At 38.8% G+C, this 25,222-nt stretch overlaps 1 protein-coding gene and 1 long non-coding RNA gene across 2 annotated transcripts; one reads left to right on the forward strand and one right to left on the reverse strand.

The window, feature by feature from the left end:
* Window positions 1-2,404: 2,404 nt before the first annotated feature.
* On the reverse strand, window positions 2,405-9,615 carry calm3a (calmodulin 3a (phosphorylase kinase, delta)). Its single transcript, XM_032590390.1, has 6 exons — window positions 9,385-9,615; window positions 6,782-6,812; window positions 6,142-6,285; window positions 5,342-5,448; window positions 4,288-4,423; window positions 2,405-4,183 (listed from the first exon to the last, which is right to left on the reverse strand). The coding sequence occupies exons 1-6, from the start codon at window positions 9,385-9,387 to the stop codon at window positions 4,155-4,157; spliced, it is 450 nt and encodes a 149-aa protein (XP_032446281.1). The 5' UTR covers window positions 9,388-9,615; the 3' UTR covers window positions 2,405-4,154.
* A 2,664-nt stretch (window positions 9,616-12,279) lies between these two features.
* Window positions 12,280-13,621, forward strand: LOC116737320 (uncharacterized). Its single transcript, XR_004342778.1, has 2 exons — window positions 12,280-12,991; window positions 13,106-13,621. It is a non-coding gene; the product is annotated as an uncharacterized LOC116737320 (long non-coding RNA).
* The last annotated feature ends 11,601 nt before the right edge of the window (window positions 13,622-25,222 follow it).

The following is a 25,222-nucleotide window of genomic DNA, read 5'->3' on the forward strand; positions in this document are numbered from 1 at the left end:
AGGGTGCAGCGCATCCAGTCAGTCTCTAACACACTTTCAGCCGAGTGCTTTATCTGTCTCATAAATTACTGCAAGCTTTAGAAATGTTTGGTTTTTGTCTGTGTAAGACTATTTTTACTTTTTAGTTTCTGATCTACTTCCTGTTTTAAATGCAGTTTTTGTGTTCAACCGAAGCAGGGAAGTTTCAATTCAGTTAAACGTGATAAAACAGCGCCATCTTGTGTTAACCCTCCTGTGATATTTCTAATTTCTTCACGTTCACAGCTCATTAACGAGTCAGTGCTTGGTTATTGACTTCCATCAAATCAGTCATATGCTGTTAACCGCTCATCAGTTTTAAAAATGTTTTCTTCCAGAAATAAACCTCTTTACAGGTGAAAGTAAAAATAAAATTGCAAAAATAAAAGACTGGAAAAAAGGGTCATTTTGTGTAATTTAATCCCTTCCTTCTAGAAAAAATAAGTTTTAAGACGGGTAAAGGTATAATCACTGAATTAAAGCAATATTACTTGCAACATCCTAATGTATTTGGCTGTTTTCTGTTATGCATGTTCATACCTCATTGTTTACAAACTTTTTTTTTAAGCTTTAAAATGCAAATGATGTTCATGTCATCTGTCTAAAAAAAAAATCTAAAAGAAGTGTCTTCAATAGTAGACCACAGTAAAGCTGCATAATGCTTACATGTAGAGTTTAAAAACTAGAATGTGTAGGAAACAATAATTAGTGCCTGCAATTTTACTTTTAAAACCAAAAAAATGCAGTCAGCTGTTCAAAAACAATCATTTCATCACCAGAATTAGGACGGTACCCAATTGCAGCTGGTTTCCTGATGTTGATTTAGAGAGGTTCTTGTTCTCATAAAGTCATGACATATTTTCTCTGAGGGGGAAAAACCCCAAAGGGCTCAGACAATGGAAAATCATTAAAAATATCAGCGGTTAACCACAGACATAAGGCTTGTTCGAAAACGCCTCGTAAAACAAAAACGTTTTCTGGTAAAAACTTTAATGTGTCCACATCCGTCAGCCTCTGGAGAAACGGAAAACAACAAATTAAACCAGCATGTGAGTTTATGCTTTGTCGTTTTGTGCCGTTGAAAGTGTTAAAGGTTAAAGTTAGTTATGTGGAATTTAATCTGAAGGGATTAAACATGAAGAGGGATCCAAGAGGACGATGTTCAAAGCTTTACATTTTTTTTTTTTTTTTTTTCTGAAGCAGCAGTTTTTACAAATCAAGTATACGTCTCTACTCTTGTCGTAGTCAAAGATATTTAAAGCCGTGCTTTTTTTTCTCGATTGCTCAAGTCGTTTGTGTTGGCATCATTCCTCGCTGCAGTCTGTCATTACACAACCAGAGCCGGATGATCACACCTGCTGGTAATTCTGTTGTCTCGTAAGGCTGGATCCAATTTAATAAATCATTTAACTTATCGGATTAAGCACCAAATTAGCATGCCGGCTCCCATCCAATCAAAAGCAGCTGCTCCAGATAAAACCAAAGCCCATTGGCTCACCAACACAGCAGTCTTAGGACTGTGTGTGAGAGGTCATGACCCCTGCTGACCTGGATTACTACACGCTCCTGCAGCAATCTCTTGAGCCACTAAAAATAGCCTGAGCCCGAGTTTCTCTAGTGAAGGGCTGCAGTGACCCGGCCTGCCCTGACCCAGTCTGAGGCTGTCTGGATTAGAGCTCTGCTACAGAACAGCCAGAGACGCATTTCAGAGCTGCAAACAGGCCAACCTTATACATCCTTCTCCTGGTGAAGGTTCAACTTTGTTTTTTTTTTGTCTTACATTTGAGCTTTGGAGGTTTTTCATTTTTACTTTCTATATCATCCCTCTCTCTGTGCATAGCAGCAGAACAGACTTTGAACCTCATCCAGCTCTATTAAGAGCTCAAATTATGTCAAGTTCTTGAATTATTGCATCAACTGTAAATATGGACAAATTTAAGCAAGGAGTCAATTTCCTGTCAGAGTCATTTTGAGGAATTTAATCCCTTCCTACTTCCATTTCATGTCTGTAAAGACCCATTTAAATTAATGAACTTAAACCATTGTGGTTCGATTACTCTATTTTTACGGCTTGCATAGTCAAAGTCATAAAAATACTGAAATCTCAAGTACCGACAAGTTTTGCATCACTTTCCAGAAACTCATTTACCGTAGTCATCATCTCATCTTAGCCAACTGACTCGTTAAATTTGACTATGATGCCTAATCAAGCCTCAATCTTTTAAAGCGTTTTTAGCTTTAAGGATCTGATTACCCAACTGAAATAAGAGCCACATTTATTTTAAGGCTCTTTGCACAATTCAAAATTGTGTCAATCAATATAGAGGACATTGAACCCATATAACTATCAATTCATTTTAAATTAAGGTCACCAAACACGTGTAGGTGAAGTAAAGCTTAATTTATTGGTTTATGGAAAATATATCACATTTTTTTACATTTGTGAGATACCTTCAGCTTTTAGTCCATTAAACATTTTATTCCAAACAGGTCTCAAAAAACATCTCAAAGCTGCATTTAAAACTCGCCCTGCGCAAAAAGTCGTTTTGAATTATTTTTACCAAATCGTTCCCAAAGCCACCACTTTGACGACGCTTTGACCAAAAGCACGTCTGCATCTTCGCTACAAAACATTTTCCTATCCCATCAAACAGTCCAAATCAGACACAAACAGCCCAACCGCAAGTATCATTTGTGAAAACACAATATATGAATTTTGGTGCATTAAAACGACAAGCAGACTGGAGTTTGCTCACTGGACTACAAATTGAAGAGCCGACACAAAATACAATAAATGAGTGAAACATACGCATTATTATAGCAGCAGCAACAGTGACATTTGGTTTGTTTTGCTTCTTTTAGAACCTTTTGGGTTTTTTTTTTTTTAAACATCCACATGGTTGATACCAAAGTGCGACTGCATGGACAGGTTTACATTGTTATAGGTTGATTTATAATATTCTGATGAACTACGAGCCTTGCAAGGTTGAGATGCATTTAAAGAGTATTATGGCACATTTTAAAACCGAAGAGGAAACATGTCACAGATCTTTTTACTAGAACAATAGGCAATGCAAACTTTACGATACACTAATATATAGAGATATATTTTGTAACCAAAGTTTGTCGTCAATACATTAACGTAACATTTAAAAAGCATCACATCAATATATATATATATTTTTTTCATATCCGTTTGCGGAACAAATGTATTAACTGCAGTTACTACAGTGTTTTTTTTTTTTTTGTCTCGTTTTTATTCCCCCCCCACAACAGTCATTCTGAAACGGCACAGAGTGCGCCCGTCTCCGATCGGCGCCGCAGGCCGCGTAAAGCCTGCAGCTCAAAACACCACAACATTATATCCCACCAGGAAAAAGCCTTCTTTACGTCTCAAGTTCTTCTTCTGTTCCTGAACTCCCAAGCCGCTCGCCTCCAGCTGAGCACAAACACCCTACATCTCAACTAACTGCTCTTGCAATAATCAATAGTGACACAAATTGTACAGATATATAGCTATATGTTCATGTATATACCTCCAGTGTGTACACAAGCTGACCACTACCTCTGATGGGTTCAGAGCCTCCTTGTTCTCACAAGAGACGGCCCACAAAAAGGGTGCATGCAAGAAGAGTACTCGATTCATGGGTTTTGTTTTTTTTGTTTTTCTTTTTTAAGAGTTAACACAGGTGCAAGACAGTTTTCCTTTGCTGAAGACTATCTGGGAAGAATTAAATAGCCAACGTCCCTGTACAGATTATAGCCTTAAGTTCTATCCTTCTACCAGTTCGGTGTTGCTCTTTCCTCTAAATTAATCAGCAGCTGGGTGACTCGGCAGATTCTTGGTATGAAGTTGGAGGACTTTGGCCCTCTTAAAGCTTGGTCCTTTAACTTCTTTAGGGATTATTCTGTTGGCGGTTTTCTTTTTATGTTTGTTTTTCTTTTTTTTTTAAACAGATACCTTCGAAGTGTTATTTGGATGTTTTGAAGCACACATTGAGAAAATTCCTACAGGCGAGTGGTTTTTGAAGGGGGTGGTTGTTCGACATTTGATAACTGTTCCTGCTTTTTAAGTTTCTTAGACGACGGTAATCTTAGTGGGACGAGCAACATTGAGAGAAATTTCATCGCTCTCTTCACTTGGCGGTCATCATCTGGACAAACTCTGGATGGAAGAAGACAGTGCAACATTTTTCAGATATACATGTTTAGAAATATTTCTTTTTTTTAAAAAAAGGGCTTAATGGGTTGGCAGTAAAGACAACTCACCCTCATAGTTGACCTGGCCATCACCATCAATATCAGCCTCCCGGATCATCTCATCCACTTCCTCGTCTGTGAGCTTTTCTCCCAGGTTGGTCATAACGTGCCGTAGCTCCGCCGCGCTGATGTAGCCGTTACCGTCCTGCAAATAAAACAAAATCTTACTTTGGGAAGATGCGACATAAAAATGATGTCTCGTAATAGTCGGGCATTTCTTCTCTGTGGTTTGGCTCTTCCATGTGAAAATAGATTAGCCTGGTGACTTTACTTCCATTTTGGGAAAAATGCCAGTCCTTTTTATCAATTATCCAACAAACTGGTAATTCAGTGTTTAACACAAAACCCTGACAGACGAGGAAATGACCAGGTTTTCAGGCCGATCACCAAAATTCAAAAAATGTTGACCTGCTTTTATCATTTTTTTTGGCCTGAAAAGTGCTAGATATAGCCGGTAACAGCATAAAAAGCAGCAGACGTGATCTGGTGGGAGGGTTCGTCTCTCACGGTGGAGTTTAAGAGGACAATGGCCGTTTTTCAGATCTTTGGGGGGCAGAAAATGTCAATGGACAAGATCAGTTTCACCTGCAAGAACTGACCGATTATCCAAAATGAGGAAACTGATTTACTGATTGGATTTGTGATGGGATTGTTTCTGTAGACTAGTTTCTGTAGACTAGTTCAAAAATGTGAAAACGGAGCCCAGTTTAATATTTATTATGAGTTACTTTACCCAAAGAAAATTTAAAACCAAGATGATGTTAAAATATTTCTCCTGTACTTCTGCTGAAAACGACTCCAGAAAGTTTAACTACGACTAAAAACGAATATCTTTTTAAATGTGTTTTTCACAACATTTGTTTAACAAATAAGTTATACTTCAATACAAAAAAAAAAAAATCATCATCTAGAATAATTTGGGTAAAATGTCATTTTAGGACAACACAAAACTCAGACATTTTTCCACTTTGAAATAGTTTTGAATGCGTTCTTCTTGTCATCGTTATGGTATCAAGATAAAAACATTATCCAGTTTTGTTTGGGACTGCTGATTAATTTATACCTTGTCAAATACCCTAAAGGCTTCCCTGATTTCCTCCTCACTGTCTGTATCTTTCATTTTTCTGGCCATCATAGTCAGGAACTCGGGAAAGTCAATCGTTCCATTACCTACAATGTTAAACAAAGAGAAACGAGTTAGCATTCATTTGACTAACAGGGCAACTGTTACTGAAAAGCATCACATCAAAAACAAAATAACTGTTTAATATTAGCAATAGTATAGAATATGTTGAATTGTCTCTAGGCTGAGGTAGACGCATACATCTGCAATGACTACCAAATACTTTCATTGTCTTGAACTAGGGCTGAAACGATTCCTCCAGAGACTCGATTATTAAAATTCCTCGAGGAAAATTCATCTGCCTCAAAGTTCCGTAAGTTATATTTTATTATTTAACGCACCTGCTCCGGCCGGGTTATTACTTGCGTTGTGCGGAGCTCTCACTTCCGCCTGAGTTGTTGACAGAAACTAAGTGTTGGCAGGATAACGTCCAGTTTTCAAGTTCGGCCTGGGAGGATTTTATGGATTGATGACAATATCTGGGTCTTTGTCGTTTTTCAGGGGACCAACAAGCATCCTTAAAATAACTGCCCAATGTTACCAATGTTTTACTTTTTTTTTTTTATCCGATTACTCGTAAGAATAATCGATAGATTACTTGATTACTAAAATATTCGTTTATAGCAGCCCTATCTAGAACATAAAGAAAAATCAGACAGGCGCGTCGAATCTTATGACTGCACACGGTTCTTTGTTTTATAGGATCGATATGGTTGAGAAATTTGATTTGGTTTCTTTACCGTCAGCATCAACCTCATTGATCATATCCTGCAGCTCAGCTTCGGTGGGATTCTGTCCCAGAGAGCGCATCACCGTGCCGAGCTCCTTGGTAGTGATCGTACCGTCGCCGTCCTTGTCAAACAGTGAGAATGCCTCTTTGAACTCTGCACAGTAACAGAAACAGTGGGCTTCAGACTTTAACACAAAGTCTTAATAGTCAATAATTAAACTATGTGAAGCATTAACAACGTATCTGCAATGACATGCAATACAAAGAAGAACCAAAACTTTTTGAAAACTTTGCTAATCATGACTAATAATCGAATTTGACCTCCTTCAGAACATGCATTATTGGAAAAAAGCTTTAAAAGTAAGAATAAATTGATAAAAACAATGTTCTAATGAGCACATATTTTCTCTAAATGTTTTGTCTTTCAAAGCTCAACTGCTGAAAACTTCACACACATAATCCTAAGAAAAACTTTTGACTATTTCGCTGGTTCACAAGATCATAACCATACTTGTACTGACAGAATGAACCCATTCCTAAAAGCAACTTTCGGTTCTTTCAATTTTTGACTCTGGTTTTTCAAATTTGGTGATGAATTAAGGTGCTGCTAAAGATAAAACAGGCCAAACATGGTTGAGGTATGAGCTCACCAGCAATCTGCTCCTCTGTCAGCTGATCAGCCTGTAAACAAAAGCACAAGACAGGAGTGAAGTACAGGCAGACCTACTAGAAAAGAAGCACTTTTCACATTTCTGTTCAGTGTAGAATGTATTGCAAGTTACAAGATTCAAAATTAATGTAAACAAAATGTGTTTGATTGCACAGATGTTTAAGGATACAAAATTTAGACGAGGCGATAAGTAGACAAGTAAAAATTAAGACTGAATAAAAATGCCTCTTTAAGGACCATCACCCTACCTATACTCAATAAAAATAAAATAAAAAACTCAAAGTGTGCAAAAGATCTAATGTGCTTTCAAATAAATTGATTATAATTCAAAATCTACCACCTGCAACCAGCTCCACTGTGTACAGTAATGCAACCTTGCTTCAGACAAACTAGTCAAAACGCACTGCAACAGCTGAACCACTACTTATAACCTAAAATACATTTTCTACAGCAAAACCTACCATATTTTAAAGAGTTTACTTTTTATTTAAAGGTCCACCCTGCCAAATGTGTAACTTTGTGCATTTTTGTATATAAATTATCTTTCAACAAGAACTCAAGTGATTTGAAAAGCAAAAGTGACTCTACTGTGGAAGGTCAGACAATGCATTTCCAGACTGTGTGAAAGTAATCTCTCCATGTGATATACATATTCTCCCACCAGAACTAACACTTATCCAAGACAACACTCTCCCCTGCTTGTAAACTCTGAAGAGGCCTATCTAAGTCAGCCGATGTGCTCACTTCAGGCTGAGAAAGTGTGATGAGGGACGGGTATAAATTCTCCACAGCCCGAAATACACATGCCTGCTATAATTAGTGAGACACGAACAGGGTCGCCTATGTAGCACACTGAATATCACAGCAGCTAACCATCTCTGTAATATTCTTTACCGGGCAAACAGTAAGTTCAGGCCATAGAGACCCAACAACCTCAAGGACGGATCGTTTGGCCGTGCTCTGAATGCTGCTTTGAATATTTATGGAGTCTGAGGAAGACTGCGCGGTTGAATAAACTGTATTCAGTGATGAAGACAGGCTCATAACTGTATGTTGGCACAAAACCCAACTCTGATAAATGGTTTGCATTTTGCGGCTCTCCCTCCAAAATGTAGATAGCGAAACTTTGCAGATTTCTATTTTTTTTTTGTTGTTGTCCTTTTTCAAAAGTAAAAAGATTAAAGCGAACATTTCTAGAGCCTGAGGTGTTGGTAACGCCATGTGTTCTTCGAATCAAAATCAATGAGTCACCATGTTAGATGAAATGGGGGGTGGGAGGGTAAGCGAAGGGGAGCAAGACTATCCACACTGTCAAGAATGATGGTGTGTGTGTGTGTGTGTGTATATATATATTTGTTGTAAGAAATGTAGTCAGCACAGCAGCTGTAAAGTGATGGTAAAACTGTCAAATTATAAGCATACAAGTATAAATTCCTATAGTGAAAACACAAACTCTATTTTGGGAAAACTGTAGCATGATAAACCAGTATGTGCCACAGTGTGACAGCCCACAAAATTGACATGTTGCACGTTGTGTTTTTTTCCCCCCTTGGCAACAGAGGTCGTCCAATATGAGAAAAGTCCAACAGTGAAACACGCAGGGATGGGAAAGAGGCAGGGAGTCATTTGCGTTCCTTAACTGGGCCGTTCAAAACTAGTTAGTTCCCGATTTGGAGGATGCACTGCGGCTGCTGCACCAAGCATGTTTTGGTTCAATGCGGGGGGAAGGGAAAGGACGCGAGAGGAGGGGTGGCAACGAGGATCATTCAGCAGAAGCAGAATGCGGTTCAACGTTGTGGCGCAATACGTAACCGAGAAGAATGGTGACATGGTGCTGCTGCCACAGCTGGAAGACTGAAATGTGGACGCAACTGTAGCTAATCTCGTGCAGCCAGCTGCTACCTGCAAGCCGTATTGTTATGTAATTGCAGTCATCAGATATCATAAACCCCCCATCTGCTTGTTGCGCATGTCAAGCTGCATTTAAACCATCCTGCTGATGTGCTTTGCAGGAAGAGCTGCATTAATAGCTAACGTGGAATGACAAAATGGTTGTTAGCATGCCATCCAACCCGAACGCCGAAGGCGTTCTTGTTAAATAAACAATACGAGTCTACGGATGTCGGCTATTATTACACTGCAAAACCATTAAACGACGCTGCAACCACGCCCACTGACGGGTCAAAAAATAATAATAAACATGCTGCCAACCTTTATGCATGCAGGCTACAACCACCTAAATGTTTGCTTGCATTTCAAGTCGTTTCCGTAACAATTTCTTCACCCTGCGCTCCACTGTGGATAACAGGAAATTAAAGGGAGCTCTATGAGCTGCTGATTATAAATTTAAGCGAACTGCCAACAATAGGAAGCGCCACAAGGTAAATATGTTTGCTAGGCTTCCCCACCGTCCTGCAAGATTACGATGCAAACTATGTGTCAAGTAGACCTTTAGGCTTTGCAAATGCTTAAATGAAATATTCACGTTAACACACGAATGAATTCAACGGCGACCACTTAAGCCTGAGCATCGAGACGCCAGCGAAGCCTTGCTAACATGCTAAGCGCTAGCTTGATACTCACCATTGTTCCGTTGAGTTTTTAAGCTCTGCGAAGGAGACAAATGTTTTATTTGCGACTCTTACTTTAAATCGCTGCAGGGAATGTCACCCTGATAGGACAACCAAAAACAGATGGAGTATAAATGTCTACAGTCTCGGAAATGTGGTTAGCCTGCACTCTAGTGTTGCCCGGAAACCTCAATCCAGCTACGCCGGCGTTGTGACTCGGCTCCTTTAAAACAAAAAGATGTATCCCTCCGCAGCTGCTCTACATCTCCAGAACTGACCAGAATTACAAGTACATAACCCACCGCCGTGTTTTTTTTATTACTGCTTCTTTGTTTTTAAATCTTAATTATAATTTAACACTTAATAAACCACACTACACTCTTTGCCATTCTAAGCAAGCAATGTGCGCAAAGACACTAAAAAAAAATCTAGGATAGGGACTTTTTCCCATTACAAAAAAAAAAAATGCTTTCAAGAAATTATTAAATTTTTTGTAACTTTACTTGTGTAGTAAAATATTATCAGCCTACAATAACTATAAGTAGTTTATGTCATCCAGAGCGTGTACCCCTATGGTGCAAGAAAAGCAATAAACAGACAGAATATAATATTATGAATTGCATAAAGTTTTGTTTTTGTGGTCAAAATATAGAGGAAGGCTGGCTCTGCAGTCTGGACTGCTGTGAAATACTTGGAGATTATTGTGCAAGAAAGGATATTTCAGTCCAGTTTTACTTTTCATAAACTAGTTTGAAATAGTTCATATAAACATGAAATTTAACACATAATTTGAAGGATAAAATATTTGCCATTATTCCATTAAAATGGTTTGTTTCAGAGGCCACAATGAAGATTAGTTAAAGTGAGATGCTTTAACTGAGCTTGTACGATAAGTTACTGAAACTATATTGATCAGGAGGTCAACATGACATGGATTCTTATCTTGATTTCCTGAACAATGATAAAATAGTCAACTTTTAGTTTGCATCACAAGCTAAAAGCTTAGATCGTGGGTCTTCAAATCCAGCCCTGACAGGCTGGTGTTCTGCAACTTTTAGATGCCTCTCTGCTTCAACACACCCAAGTCAAATAATGAGGTCATGAGCAATACTCTGTGGAACTTGACTGCAAATTCAGGAGGTAATCAAGTCATTTGATACAGGTGTGTTGGGGGAGGAACACAACTAAAATTTGACTAACATAGCAAAAAGTACCGTAGCTACATCGCTATTACAGCAGCGTTTCCTCAGGACTGGAAATGAGAAACACCGATTTACAGTCATGTTTGAATAACCCGAAAAAGGAAGGAAAGACGATAGTGTTGTAATATCCAAAGTGAGTGAAAATCAGAAGAAACAAGTGAAATTGAGCTTTTGACAAATGGGTATTTTATCATCGTGTTCCCTGCTTTTTAGCTTAAATAAGCAGAAAAAGCTGTAAGTTTTGTTTAGACTTGTGTCATCACATCAGTTTTATGACTAAGCCAGTAGGTGTTCAGTCAGATATGAACTCTTCTATTTGTAGCAACGACTTTAAGAGTAGATCTGGAGAGAGCTCATATCCTTTTTCTTATCAGAAACAGCAGGGGGTTGTTCAGCTATACAATTTTGATACAATTAGCTCTTGTTGAAAATAAGTGGGATATAGTTTTGTGCATATTTTCTTTGCATTTTTTTCTGTTGCATATATTTGCAAACATTACACCGAACTCATCCTCTTGTGAACTTTATCCCTGTTGTCAGCTCATGTTAATTAAAAAAAAAAAACCCAGTTGGTGCTGCAATAGGCTCCGTGATTTATGCTGCATATCAAGTTGCTGCACATGGATGCCACTGGTGTTTCCTCAATTATCATTGGTCCATCGACTTCCTAACTCAACCTTTGTTGAAAATTCTGCTTGAACATATTCAGATAATATGAAAAGAGGTTTCTTTAGTACCAGTTGAGCGCTCTAGTCTTCAAAGCGTCATTGTAAAAATGTTGTTTTGTTGTAAATCTGGTTTCCAGGTGTCACAAAATTGGGACACTCTGTTTACACAACTGCAACTCCTTTGCTTTTTTTTTTTTACCAGTCAAGCAGAGATTTTCACAGTCCATCAGAGGGCAGTAAAAGATAAGACACAAGTTTCAAAGGTTTATTCAAAGACTGTTTCCTTCCTTTTCTCAGACAAAATGTTTTACTTTATGTCTGTCGATATCTTTAACTACATGTCTATATATAGATATCATATAGCTATATCTATATATACTGTACATATCTATATATACAGTATATATCTATATAAGGAAATATCTAAATATATATATATACTGTATATACTGTATATATATGTTGATTATCTATCCATCTGTATATATGTATATATGTGTGTGGGCGTGTGTGGGGGTGCGCGTGTGTGTGTGTGTGTGTGTCTTTGAAGTTGCAAAACTAACATTAAAATCCAGAACCTTTTAATTCATGACCTCATGCCAATGAAAGTAGCACAAGGTGCCATGCTGTTTGTCGCTCTTCACTCTTGAAAAGGCAAATGAACCTATGGTACCAGTGAGGTTGCTGTCGATACACATAAGTAAGGCTATCATCACAAGATAATGACTTCTCAACTGAATTAACCCTTATCAGGGTAGTAATGAAAATTTAAAAAACTAGAACTGTTATAAATGAGGCTGGAAGAGGATCCATGTTTTACTTTGCCAGAGCAGGATAGTATGAGGTACAGAAACCTCAAAAATACACTGCCACTCTTACACACCTTTTGGCCTAAGCACATGCTACGCCAATAAAATTATTATTTTTTAAGGATTTTCAAACATTTTCACAAGGTGTACCAATAACTGTGTTCACATATACATTACCTGTCACTTAACAGAGAGGCACAATCTTCTGTTCTCTCTATCTAATACCATCTTCTTCTCTGGTTTGATGGACAGTCAGGCCTTGAGCTTTCATTTCTTCTGGGCATGTCTGTGATAGCCAGAGCATCTTCTGATGGACTAGGTTTAAATCCTTGAATCCTGTTAGATCGTACTGTTGAGAATATTTTCTAAGAAGCCCCAAGATTGCTAATTTACAACATCAAGAATGGCCAATGTAGAACTAAGGCACCCAGACATTACATTGAATGGTAGCAAACAGCCTCTCCCTTTATTTGAACATCTGGTAAACCTCCAAACCTCCAAACCTCACCTAAATCCCTTTCACAGCTTTCTGTCAGAGTTGTAACCTTTTTACCCTTTATTGACCTTCCCGATCTTCTGTTTAGGTCTAAATGCTTCATCTGCTGTGTACTACCCAATCTGCTATGATGGCTGTTTTGACAAGACTGAAGCCATGGATCATGCATCGTGTAACATGCTCATGTTGCTGTTATTGTTTATTTTTTATATATATTGATCCGATCAGCTCCCTGTGTCTGTGACTTTTGTTTTTATGTGAGGAAATAACTTCTAAATATGACCACTGGGAGACACACAAATCCCACTTTAAGAAAAAAAGATAAATGTTCTGCTGCTTCATCCCAAGCTCGAAGCTCCTCCTTTTCATTTACCAAAGGCGTTCCGCAAGTGATGGATAAAATCAAACGAGAGGCTGCATTGACGCTAACCGCTTACGCAAAACGGTAACGTTTGTCTCGTCAGACATTAAAAGTTTATTTCACAAGTTATTTGTGAAGTGTAGCATTCACCTGTTCAGTTACTAGGTTTTCATTTTGGCTGGATTACTACTCTTTCAGTGCTGTGGAGAAGGGAGCCGTCTGCTGTAAAAACAGCCTGCACAAGGACAAGTGAGGATGGAGAGGAGTGTTTGACAAGCAGAGTGCCTTACAAGGGCTTCAGAGAGAGTGCGTGTGCTTCTGAGTGGGATAAATCACTGGAAAGAATTCTACCAGCCGCACAAAACTATCTGCTTAAAAGGACAAAGGTGAACTATCAAGCTGCTTTTTGTGATAATCAATGGATCAGTATTTTTGTAGGGTTCAGCACTGGAGTAGATTGTTTTCTGCAGACCAGGAATCTGGGTGTGGACCAACAAGTTTGGGGATAAAAGGGAAAAAACATTAACAGGAGTGGTGAGAAAAATTCCTTGGTGGACCATTTTCCACAATGTCTGGGAGCCAGGAGCCATTCTGGGTCTCTGTCTTGTTTTCCATTACAACTTTATTTAAACATAAGCAGCTGCCTATGCATGTGAATTTTTTATCTGCGTCAATTTCTTAAATTCTTTCCATATTAAAACATGTTCATGTGCACGTCTTTGCCTGGTGTCTGTGCGGTTGGGTGTGTTGATTTCATAGATCAATTTCTCTTGGAGTTTTACACCCACAAAATGAATGAGGAACATATTCATGTGACATATTATTGTGAATTCCTAAATTAGTGAACCTTGACAAACCCATGGCCTCTGTTCAATTCCAAGGAAAATCTCACACAGATGACTTAGATAAGTTTCAAATTTGATCTGAAACACAGACGGTGGCAGAGAGAGAAAGAGGTTCACAGATGTATAGTTGTCAAACATTAAGTTATATGGGCATTTCTAGGATCGTTCCACAAGGGTCAATTTTAGGACCCATGCTGCTTACCATTTATATTAACAAGTTGTGCCATGGTCTTACAAGTGCAGTTGTGCATTTTTATGCCGACAATTCAGTAATTGATTGTTGGCCAAAATCAGTTGCCCGTACTTTTGAGCATCTGCGGTTCTTTTTTGACAGCTTTCAGTCTCAACTATTACAACTACTGGATGCAAGTAAGACGAAGGGCATGTTGTTTTCCAATAAGAAGAAAGTGCCCGCATTTCTCCCTGCTGTCACTACCAGACAAGGTGTACTCCAGGGATTTTGTACCATCTTAAAAATATGTTGGAATCACGCTAGATGCCAACATAAGAGACACAAGAGTTGTTTCTTTGTCACTACTAGCACAGCCCTCACTCACAATTGCACCTTATAATCTTTAAACACTTGCAGATTCTCACACTGGTACACTTTCATAAACTGCATCAAGTCATGCTACATTTAGTGCAAAAAAAAAGTACCACAGTCTCCACTATCAGGACTTTATTATCTTCAGTGTTCCTCCAGTAGGAACTGAGCTTGGCAAAAAAAAAAGCATTTTCCTTTTCTGATCCCTCCACCTGGGACATGCTGGAGCAGGACCTGAAGATCTCCAATCTGGTCACACCTGGGGAATTCAACATTTTATTAAAGGTATTTGAAAATATGCCTGTAGCTTCTTGCATTTGCTGATACAAGGTTGATACAACAATAGCAGATCTTTAATCTGCTATTCAGTGATTCACTGCGTTCGGTGATTTATAAACCAACAACAGTATAGTGTAGTGTAGGGACTTTAAAACCGGGGTGATGTGCTCTAACTTCCTGGTGAGCAGCAGCGTTCTGAATCAGCTGCAGCTGGAGGACTGATTTTTTAGGCAGACCTGTGAAGACGCTGTTGTAGTAATCAATGTGACTGAAGAGAAACGCATGGATGAAACTCATCCATGCGTTGTAACTTGGAACATTAGTCCTTTAATCCTGGAAATGTTCTTCAGGTGATAGAAGGCCGACTTTGTAACTGTCTTTATGTGGCTCTGAAAGTTCAGGTCAGAGTTCATCAGTACACCCAGATTTCGGGCCTGATCGCTGGTTTCTTGTTGTAATAACTGAAGGTTTGCGTTAACTTTAGATCTTTCCTCTTTAGGTCAAAGATGATAACTCTGGGCGTGCCGTGGTGGCGTAGCGGTTAGCGCGACCCATATTTGGAAGCCTTGAGTCCTCGACTCGGCCGTCGCGGGTTTGACTCCCGGACCTGACGATATTTGCCGCATGTCTTCCCCCCTCTCCTTCCCCGTTTCCTGTCAGCCCACTGTCATATAAGGGACAGTAGAGCCCACAAAAGACCCCCTGGAGGGGTAAAAAAAAGATGATAACTTCAGTTTTGTTTCTGTTCAGCTGGAGAAAGTTTTGGCACATCCACACATTTATCTGTTCTAAGCATCTGTTCAGTGCCTGGTTGGGTTCGGAGTCACCTGGTGACATTGTGTTTTCTCTTTGTCCCATAATGATTCAGGATCATGGGTCGCTGGTGTCAATGGTGCACTGTGGACTGGTCACCAGTCCACCATAAGGCAACAGAGGGACACATGACAAATAATCGTGCATACAGAGGCTCAGCTTGAAGAGCAATTAAAGGGACAATGTTATGTAAAATCCACTTGTTGGAGCTTTACATCATGTTATAATTTTATTCTCTCATCAGAGGATGCGGGTGGTTTCTGGCAAGGTGGTTTTCCCAGGGCACCAAACAGGCTAGGACCGCCTCTGGTATGTGAGCCACTCAAGAACTGGTGGGCACCATTTAATGTGTGCAAAAGGAAGTTCACCAGCTGGATAGTCTGTGACTCCAGGCCCATTGGGAATACTTAGGAATGTATTCTTTAGCCTTTGGTTGTTTGACTCTCAGTAAATACCTGGGCTCCGTTTCATGTTTGTCTACATGCCCAATTAGTCAGTGTCAACCTCCACCCAACCATTACTATCTGTCTTATAAAAATAACTAATGAGATCCTCCAGGCTTTAACTTTTTTGGCCCTGTGTTTAGATATCTGCCCAGACAACATTGACTGCGTATGACAGGATAAAACCAGTCATTTTATCTCCCCAACATCCTGTAAAGCTGCATTATTCACAAACTCCACTCTTATAATTAATGCCAGTGTTTTGTCTGTTTCCAAAGTTCAGCAGTGGGTAAGCTTTTCTTCAACCTGAAACCAGCACATTTCAGTTAGAGTGCTGTGCAACATTTGTATTTTATTCATTGAATAAACTTTGAAAAGTTTACTTTTCAAATCAGATTTGAAAAGTAAACCTCAGTTCTAAAGATTTATCACTCATGAAACAATTATAAAGTCCAAATTGAGTTTGCGAAAATTGAAACATTACGAATTCAAGAGCTGTTGGAGAAGTTGCTTTGCAGCAAGAAGGTCATGGGTTCAAATCACAACCTGGGGTCTTTCTGCATGAACTTTACACATTCACATAGTCACTTTCAACAAGTCTGTACTTGTTGAAAATGGACCCCTGGAGACCCCTGGAGATTGGAACAAGCCCCCTTTCACCCAGTGGGTATAGATGATGGATGGATTTTTCCAAAATGTGATGAAATGGCTTACACAGACTTGAAGAAGACAACATTGACTGTGTGTCAACTTCACAGTTGTCCAGTGGTCAAGACACTGAAAGTAGGGAAAGCTGCAAAATACCAAAAGAAAAAAATATCAGGGCTTTCAGAATGCTGTATTCATGCATGTTGCTAGAAAGTTGAGTAGAAGGTAGAAATTTAGTAGTAAAAAAAAAAAAGTGTAGCAACACAACAGCTAAGGGCAGCCTTGGGGGGAATGAAGCAAAAGAGCCACCACCAGATATATCAATATCAATTCAGTTCTACTGAATTTTTTTCTGATCAGCAGCCAAGAGAAGCTATTGGCCCAATGAGAAGGGTCAAAGGTCATTGGAGTGACTGCTCAAGGAGAGGATGTGAGATGACATCAAGAAAGCTTAAACTCAGGAAGGAAGGAGGAAACCGGAACACTATGACACAATAATGTCATGTTCCGAGTTTTTCTGTGTATTTATTTATTGTTTTCTGTGTCTCTGAGTCCCCATGCTGTCCTGTCCTCCCATTGATTGTTCCCTGGTGTGTCTCGTTTCCTTGATTACCCTCTGTGTATTTAACTCCACCTGTGTTCCTTGTTCCTCGTCGGGTCCTCGTCTAATGTCCTCAGCCAGTAGCGTCAGTCCATTCGTTTGCTCCGTTGCTACCTGTGTTGAGCCCTTGTTTCTGCCTCAGCAGTGCTGCCGGGCTTTTGCACTTTGGATTTCTGTTTGCTTATTCTCAAGATTAAAATCATCATTTTCATTTCTACCTGGGTCTACAGCGTCTGCCTCACCACCCTCCACCGCACTTCATGACAAATAATATTTCACTATTGGACTGCTGATTAATGAAAAATGACTCTACAAGATTTATAACTGTTGCTTGAGATCACTGAGCCACAGTATCTTTTTTCCAGACATCGTTTGGTCAAAACACATGTTTGTGCTGCACAGAATCATATATCTATAACACACACCCACAAACCAGGAAGACTGTGGTTAAATAAATAATTCAACATAAAAAAAAAGGAATGCATTGTTTAGAAACGCGGGGTTGTTCTCCATCTTTTCCTTATTGGCTCCAAAATGTGGGATTAATTGTAACCAGTCTGTTGTATGTAGCCATGGGCTAAATTGTTTGGTTGTAATGTGAGAGTGTGCTCTGTGGCAGCCATGTTGTGTTGCAGCTACAGAGAAAGGCTGCCTCAGAAGCAGATCTTTTATAGTAACTTTATTAGTTGCTAAAATGACTGTAATTAAGATAACACGACTAATAAATTGTGTATGTGAATACTTGTCATGTTTGCTTGATATTTCATCATTGATAAATGTTAATGTTGGCATTTATGTGAGAACTTTTGTGCATGTTTTTTTTTCTTCTCAGGAAAACTAAGATAATTGTGTAATTTGAAGCCAGGGTTCAAAAGCATATATATATATATATATATATACAGTACAGACCAAAAGTTTGGACACACCTTTTAATTCAATGAGTTTCCTTTATTTTCATGACTATTGACATTGTAGATTCACACTGAAGGCATCAAAACTATGAATAACACACGTGGAAATAAGCACTAAACAAAAAAAGTGTAAAACAACTGAAAATACCCCTTATATTCTAGTTTCTTCAAAGTAGCAACATTTTGCTGTGATTACTGCTTTGCACACACTCTGCATTTTCTTGATGAGCTTCAAGAGGTAGTCACCTGAAATGGTTTTCACTTCATAGGTGTGCCCTGTCAGGTTAATAAGTGGGATTTCTTGCCTTATAAATAGTCGTGAAAATAAAGAAAACCCATTGAATTAGACAGGTGTGTCCAAACTTTTGGTCTGTACTGTATATATATATATATATATATATATATATATATATAAATGTTTCTCTGCTACATTCAGCAGTCACCTGCTGAATGTCAGCGTTGCCAATGTTGGAACCTCTGGCAACACTTCCAAGCATTTCCCCTTTGAATACAGTAGCTGCTTTTTTTTGGCTCTACACCCAATAGTGACAACATCTCTTTCCCACGCCACACCGCTCAGTATAAGACGTACTGTATATCGGTTGCTTAGTATTTCCATTTAATGTACAAGTCGTCCAGTAGGGGGAAGCAGTGAGCAGAGATCTCGTACCCTGCAGCCCCTCAGTCATATTCAACAACAGCATTGTTTCCCAATAGATGTATTAATTAGAGAAACGTTTCTTGGACCAGCAATGGGTAATCTATGTTGAATATTAACAATCCAAATCCCTCAAAATTATTTTATTTATATCATTTATTAAGTGCATCAAAATCCCACTCACATTTTTGTTAGCATTTGATCTTTTCCATTGACAAATAAGATTTGATCAACTAAAGTTCTTTGTTTTCAGGAGTTACACAAATATCCTAGTAGATGACACAATTATTTATAGTTTCAAGAAAATAAAAGCACTGCACTAGTTGTTTTATTCGATTTTACCATGTCAGTAAAGGCATCTTTTAAATAGTTTTCCACCTTCATTAAAATTTCTATTTCTAAGGTCAATCTAGAGCCACGTCCATCATTAATCAAATTTAGTTGTTTATTTCCCTGGAACAATATTTTCAACAGCCAAAAATATGTGGGTTTCCTTCTGGCATCACTTATGGTTATGAGGGAGTCTCTGCTGATGCAACTTAAGTAGTTTTAGAGAAACTGTAGACATTTTCTTCTTTAAGAGAGGACGTCATTTCAAGTAACATTATATTGGACTTTGTTTTTGTCTGAGGTTCATCTGGAAGTGCTTCTGATTATTGGGAAACACCACTGAACTTGCTGAAACATGAAATAAGATAAACCTCTTTGGCTGTTTCTTGTCTCCTTTCGGCTATGAAAGATGGGTGCTCACTCCAAGTCTGCTTCTGATGCAGCTTTTTTCCCACTAAAGTTGAGTTTTATTTTCATTGTCCCCACATGTTTGCTCAGGAGGAGAGCTAAAGAGACTACCTCTAATGAAATGCTCAGTGAGAAAGTGATCACAGGAAGTGCAGGAAGCCCTAAAGTGTTGTTTGGAGTCCACGAACTGGATTTCTCTTTGCCAACCAGATGGAGATGACATCAATCTCGTGACTGAGTTTGTGACCGACATGATAAACTTCTGTGTGGGCTTTTTTTTTTTTAGAGAAAAAAAAAAGTTAAGTTTAAGACAAAAATTTGCTTTAAAACCTCAAAAATCTTTTGAATTGTTTTGTGCATATTATTTTGTAAGAAAATCTGATTTGTTAAAGAAAAAAAAGTTTTGGAGTATGTCATGATTTGTGGTTTTGTTAGTTCAGACCCAGAAGCAGAGAGATGAGGCAGCAGCTTAGTATGATGATTTAATGAAGGAAAAAAAAAACACAAACCCAGGCAGCACAGGTGAGCAGAGGCAAGAAGCCTCACACTGGTAGCGACTGGCTTGAGACTGACAACAGACACGACTTTCGACAAACAGAAGAGACAAGGACCCAACAAGGAGCAAGAGACTCAGGTGAGTTTCTATACACAGAGGGTCATCAGGGGAACGAGACACAGCTGAGAGCAATCAAGCGGTAGTGGAGACAACACTGAGACTGAACTGAACACAGAAACCTGAAATAAACACACAGAAAACTCAAATCCTCACAGAGAAGTGGAAAATTTGCTTGAAAAGAAATGAAGTTTTGTCAAAAAAGTTTTAAAAGTACTAAAATTTTTTAAATTAGAATTTTTTTTCAACATTTTTTTTAAGTGTCTGAATTCTTTCGAGCAAGAGCCAGACTGTCCAAATGTAGAATTTATTTTTCTTAAGAGTTATGGTTTATAGTAAGTTATTGACTTTTAAAACTTAGTTCAATGTTTAATAAAGTGATTAAAAGCTGAGAATTTCCTGGTTTATTTTTTGTGTATTACTTGGTTCAATAATTAAACATAATCTAAGACAACTAAACATAGTTTTCTTTTCCTCCATCCTCTCCCTATCTAGACCAGACCCCCGGTTCTGCAGGATAGTGTCCCAGTCCTGGACTGATTCCTTAAGTGGAAGGACACCAGACTTGAGCAGCTTTGCTGTTTGATCTACTCAACCAAGATCTGTGACATGGATGGTGTGCTACAACTGATACCTTTCTTTTTTCTCTTTTGTTTTTCTGCACTGACATTAAAATCAGCAAAACCAAGCAACTCTACAGATGCATGGTACAACAGCAGGAATAGATTAAACCATACCTCAAGAGCAAATAACACACCTTTGGCAACAATACTGTCAAGGTTCTGGACAAAGACGTCCAGAAATAGCGGTGATGGATGCTTTGTCAAAAGAGAACGACAAACATTTAACCAAGTGGGAGGGTTGTGGTATCAACTTTGGTCTTTCTTCTGATAACTAACAGAAGATAGGCCATATCTGTAGGTCTATCAAGCATATATAACCCTGATTTGAAACTCATTCTATAGAAATTACTTTAGCAGTCACATAATGATTCACTAAGCTCACAATCCACTCCAAACAAATGAGCCAGATGAGGGTCAAGCAGGTTGGTAAGCAGGTTGGCTCTAAGGCCCTCCCTATACATCTTATCATCTTCCAACTCCAAGTTGTTCACCTGCCAGCTTCCAGAAGTGGAAAACACTTCTGGACAGGTGTTGAAACGTCTTCGGGTAAAACTGGTCAAAAACCCAGTTGCCTTTGATTCAATCCTGTTGTATTAGACATGATTGATGACCAGTGTTGGGTAGTAACGGATTACATGTAACAATGTTACGTAATTTAATTACAAAAAAAGAGTAACTGTAATTCGTTACAGTTACAATGAGAAAATATGTAATTCAGTTACAGTTACTTCCGAAAATATTAAGAATTACAAATTTAGTTACATTTTTAAAAAAGTATGAACAAAAACCTTTGCGAAATATGTAATGATATTTTTATTACTTTGCGCCCTATATCGCCGTTTCCCGCTACGGCTCCTTGTCTCTATCATATTTGCCAGCCGCAATGCCACTCTGATGATCCGTCCTGTGCTGGCGGAGCCTCCTGGAGGAACAGCAAGCGAGCGGACGGTTCCATTTCAGCTCAAGCAGCGCATCAAAAATGACAGCCTTCCAGCACTGGAAATATAAGGAGCATAGGCCTGTCACGATAGCAAATTTTGCTGAGCGATTAATTGTCTCAAAAATTATTGCGATAAACAATAATATTGTTTGAAGACCTTTTTACACTGATTTAATGGAAATGACGTAATAATGCATGCGATTTCCTGCCAAAGATAGATACAGTTTATTTTCAAAAGAACACTAAACACTGGAGCTGATAAACAAAATAAACAAAACAACCAAAAACAAAAATAAAATGGATTCTCAGTCTCCATTAACAAAAAACTCACTTGGAAAAAAAAACTAAACAACATAAAGCCAAAGTGGAAATAAATACTGCATTCAACCAAAAGAGTGCAGATTATGAAGTCTGTATATTATGTTGCCCTTCAGTAATAATTAGATTTAAATAGAGAAAATGGGCACATCGACTACCTGATGCAATATTTCACACTACATGATTTTTTGCTCCTATTTTTCCCCTTACAACAATCTTAAAACGTTGGTCTTTCTAAGATTGTGTTGTGTGTTACCGTAGATCCTCGTTGCCGCTCCGATCTAAATCAGGGTTTTTTCCCCGACTGGGATCTTAACGCAGCCTGTTGAATGTGACAGGCAGCCAATCAGAAAGCGCGGATTCTCCTCCGTGTTTTCTGAGGGGAAATTACGTCCCAAACAGCTGACACGGCGCAACCTGAAGTCCAGCGGACATTGGAGATGATATGTGGAAACAACATTAATGTTTATTCAACATGCAAAGAATATAGAAATGACAAGAGGAGGAGTTGGAGCGAAATTGCTACCGCAGTTGATAAACCCGGTAACTTTTCAGCTGTTCTTCGTTAACGTGACGTAAATAGGTTCTAATGATTTTCATTCAGTCAGGACTTTACGCTGACACTAGCCACATGCATTGCAGGTAGATTGTAGTAAAGCATTAATTAATGCCTGGTTTTAAAATTAGTTCACTGAACTTGTGGCCATTATTTTGTGCCCATTGTTGGACACCACACGGCAGGACCGAACCGATCGAACCGTTATACCAAGGATTTCTGTCGGCTAATGTGTGGTCTGTCAGGTTTTGAAAATGGGCCAACAATCGGCCGACAGCTCTAAGATCGTATAGTGCGCGCTGGGCTTTACACTAAGGAAATGAGGAAGGGAGGAGTCAGTGGAGAGCACCGGAGTTGAGCTTTTTTTCATTCAGTCTCGTTAGCTGAAAGAGAAAAAGGTAGGAAGAGACGATAGTGCCGATAATTAAAATGACGTCAATAGCTTTAATTTATCGTACGATTAATCGATTTATCGTTTATCGCGACAGGCCTAAAGGAGCATTTCATTTACATATGTGAAAACGGCTCAAATTTAACCGTGCAGTGCAAGAAGTGTATGCCGGCTATCAAGAACTTGTCCACGTCAAGCAATCTATGTCAAACCTGAGGAAACATTTAGAGGTAAGTACAACTCACTGATAGACGAAGCGTATTGTTTTACGAATATTTGACTGTTTGGTGTTGATGCATGACAAACGTTGGAATCTATTCTTTCCCATGAGACATTGTATGCAATGTGCTAGTGTTATGGTTTTCATGATGAACATAAAGTAAACTAGAAAATTCCTGAAGAAATTTAACTGGGGCCTGCCAAAGTGTGCCCGTCGGTTTGGACCCAGCGTTCTGATGCTAAAAATTAGCATCAATGCTAAGCTTAGCTAAATAGTAGTCATTAGCTTGTGGAATTTTATAACTTGCTTCGCAAGTCAGTCACTACTCTCCTTATGCATTGCTATGGGCAGGCCCCAATTAATGCTACTTTGAACATATAATTATTAATTATAGTATATTTTTCTTCTATCTTTTTTTTTTCTCTCTCTCTTTTCAGAGGAAGCATCCAGGCATTCTTCTGAAAGGCACGTTTAGTCCATCTGATACTCGGGAAGATGACCTGGCAGGCAGTTCTACCCCAGCAGCTACTCAACCCCCCTTGAAGCAAGCAAGGATCACACCAGCGTTCAATGTGTCACAGGAACGTGTAAACAAGCTGGTATTCGATTTTGTGGTTGATGATGTGCAGTGCTTTTCAGTGGTGGAGCAGCCATCATTCCGCAAGCTGGTTCACGGTCTCAGTGGTGGAAAAAAAACAATGTTTCGAAAGACTTTAATGCAGCGGATTGATGAAGAGTTTGCCATAATGAAGCAGTCTGTTATGTCTAAACTCATTGAAGTGGAGAGTGTCTGCACCACAGCAGACCTCTGGTCAGCCCAAAACCGTAGCTACTTTGGAGTTACATGTCACTGGATAGACAAACACACATTAGAGAGGTGTTCTGCTGCTTTGGCCTGCACCCAGGTCGACACACATATGAATCATATGTGTGTCATCAGTTATTCACAGCTAGGGTAAGGAAAGATGGTTGATAGATATGTGCAGCAGAATAAATAAATTACCCCTAGGGAAATGCATGTATGTGCAGAGCCACTGTAGATAGGGCTATACAGGTGCGAATTGAAGAGGAACACTGTACAAATGTTGGGATGGTACAGTAAGGTATGGATAGAGGGGAAGGAAAGACTGGTCTTTGGGAAGAGTTCAATAAGGTGACCGCTGTAGGAAAGAAGTGGTTTCTGAACCTGCTTGTGTTAGTCTGCAAACTGCGTAAATGGTAGAGCCTGGGAGAGGAGCAGAAAAGAGTATGGCCCGATGAGAGGAGTCTGAGAAAATCTTACATGCCAGGTGCTGGCATCTCTTCTTGTGGACCTCCTGTGATTGCCTGTCAGCAATTCCCTCTCAGCTTAGTGCTCTTTTAAGGTTCCCACTCAGTTCTCAAAAATTAAATGTTGAACATGGGTCAATACTCATTAAAACCTCAAAGTAATCAAAAAGTAATCAAAAATAATTAGTTACATTACTTTTTAAAAGTAATCGAAAAAGTTACACTACAATTACATTTTAAACAAGGTAACTTGTAACTGTAACGGATTACATTTTTAAAGTAACTTACCCAACACTGTTGATGACATAAATGAATGAATAAACTGAATGGATAAAAAAGAACAAGCTGTAGCCATGAATCTTTTATGACTACACAATGTAAAATGTCCAAATGAGTTTTAAACTGATTAGGCAACTTTGTTTTGCACTTTCTCCAGGATATAACACAGGGGAACGTGATGCACGGCTTGCTGTATTTTGATAACTAACAGAAGAAAGACCAAATTTGGAGAGTCACAAAATTCTGAAATGAAAATTAAAATGAAAAATATTCAGCTCCTGTAAGAAAATATAGAATCCTGCACATTATGTGCTTTTCTGGAGAGTACAGAATCAGGGACAGCTGCAGAATCGACATGAAAAGATATGAAAATGAATTAATACTTGTCTTATTGTATTATTTCACAGTAAAGGAAAAATGTTTGCTATGTTAAAAACACATTATATCTCATCTGCTATGTGTAACTCAGCAGGGCACAGGTTCATGTCAGCCAATTCAGGCACAGCTGTGGAACCAGAATCACATGAAAAATACAAAGTCAGCACTGATAAGGAATCGTTTGGCTCACACAGTGGTTATTTATTCTGATTTTTGGAGTTCTGTAATGTATAACATTTTTGATTGTT

Source organism: Xiphophorus hellerii, chromosome 18 (genome assembly GCF_003331165.1).
Source record: "Xiphophorus hellerii strain 12219 chromosome 18, Xiphophorus_hellerii-4.1, whole genome shotgun sequence".
Classification (NCBI taxonomy): domain Eukaryota; kingdom Metazoa; phylum Chordata; class Actinopteri; order Cyprinodontiformes; family Poeciliidae; genus Xiphophorus; species Xiphophorus hellerii.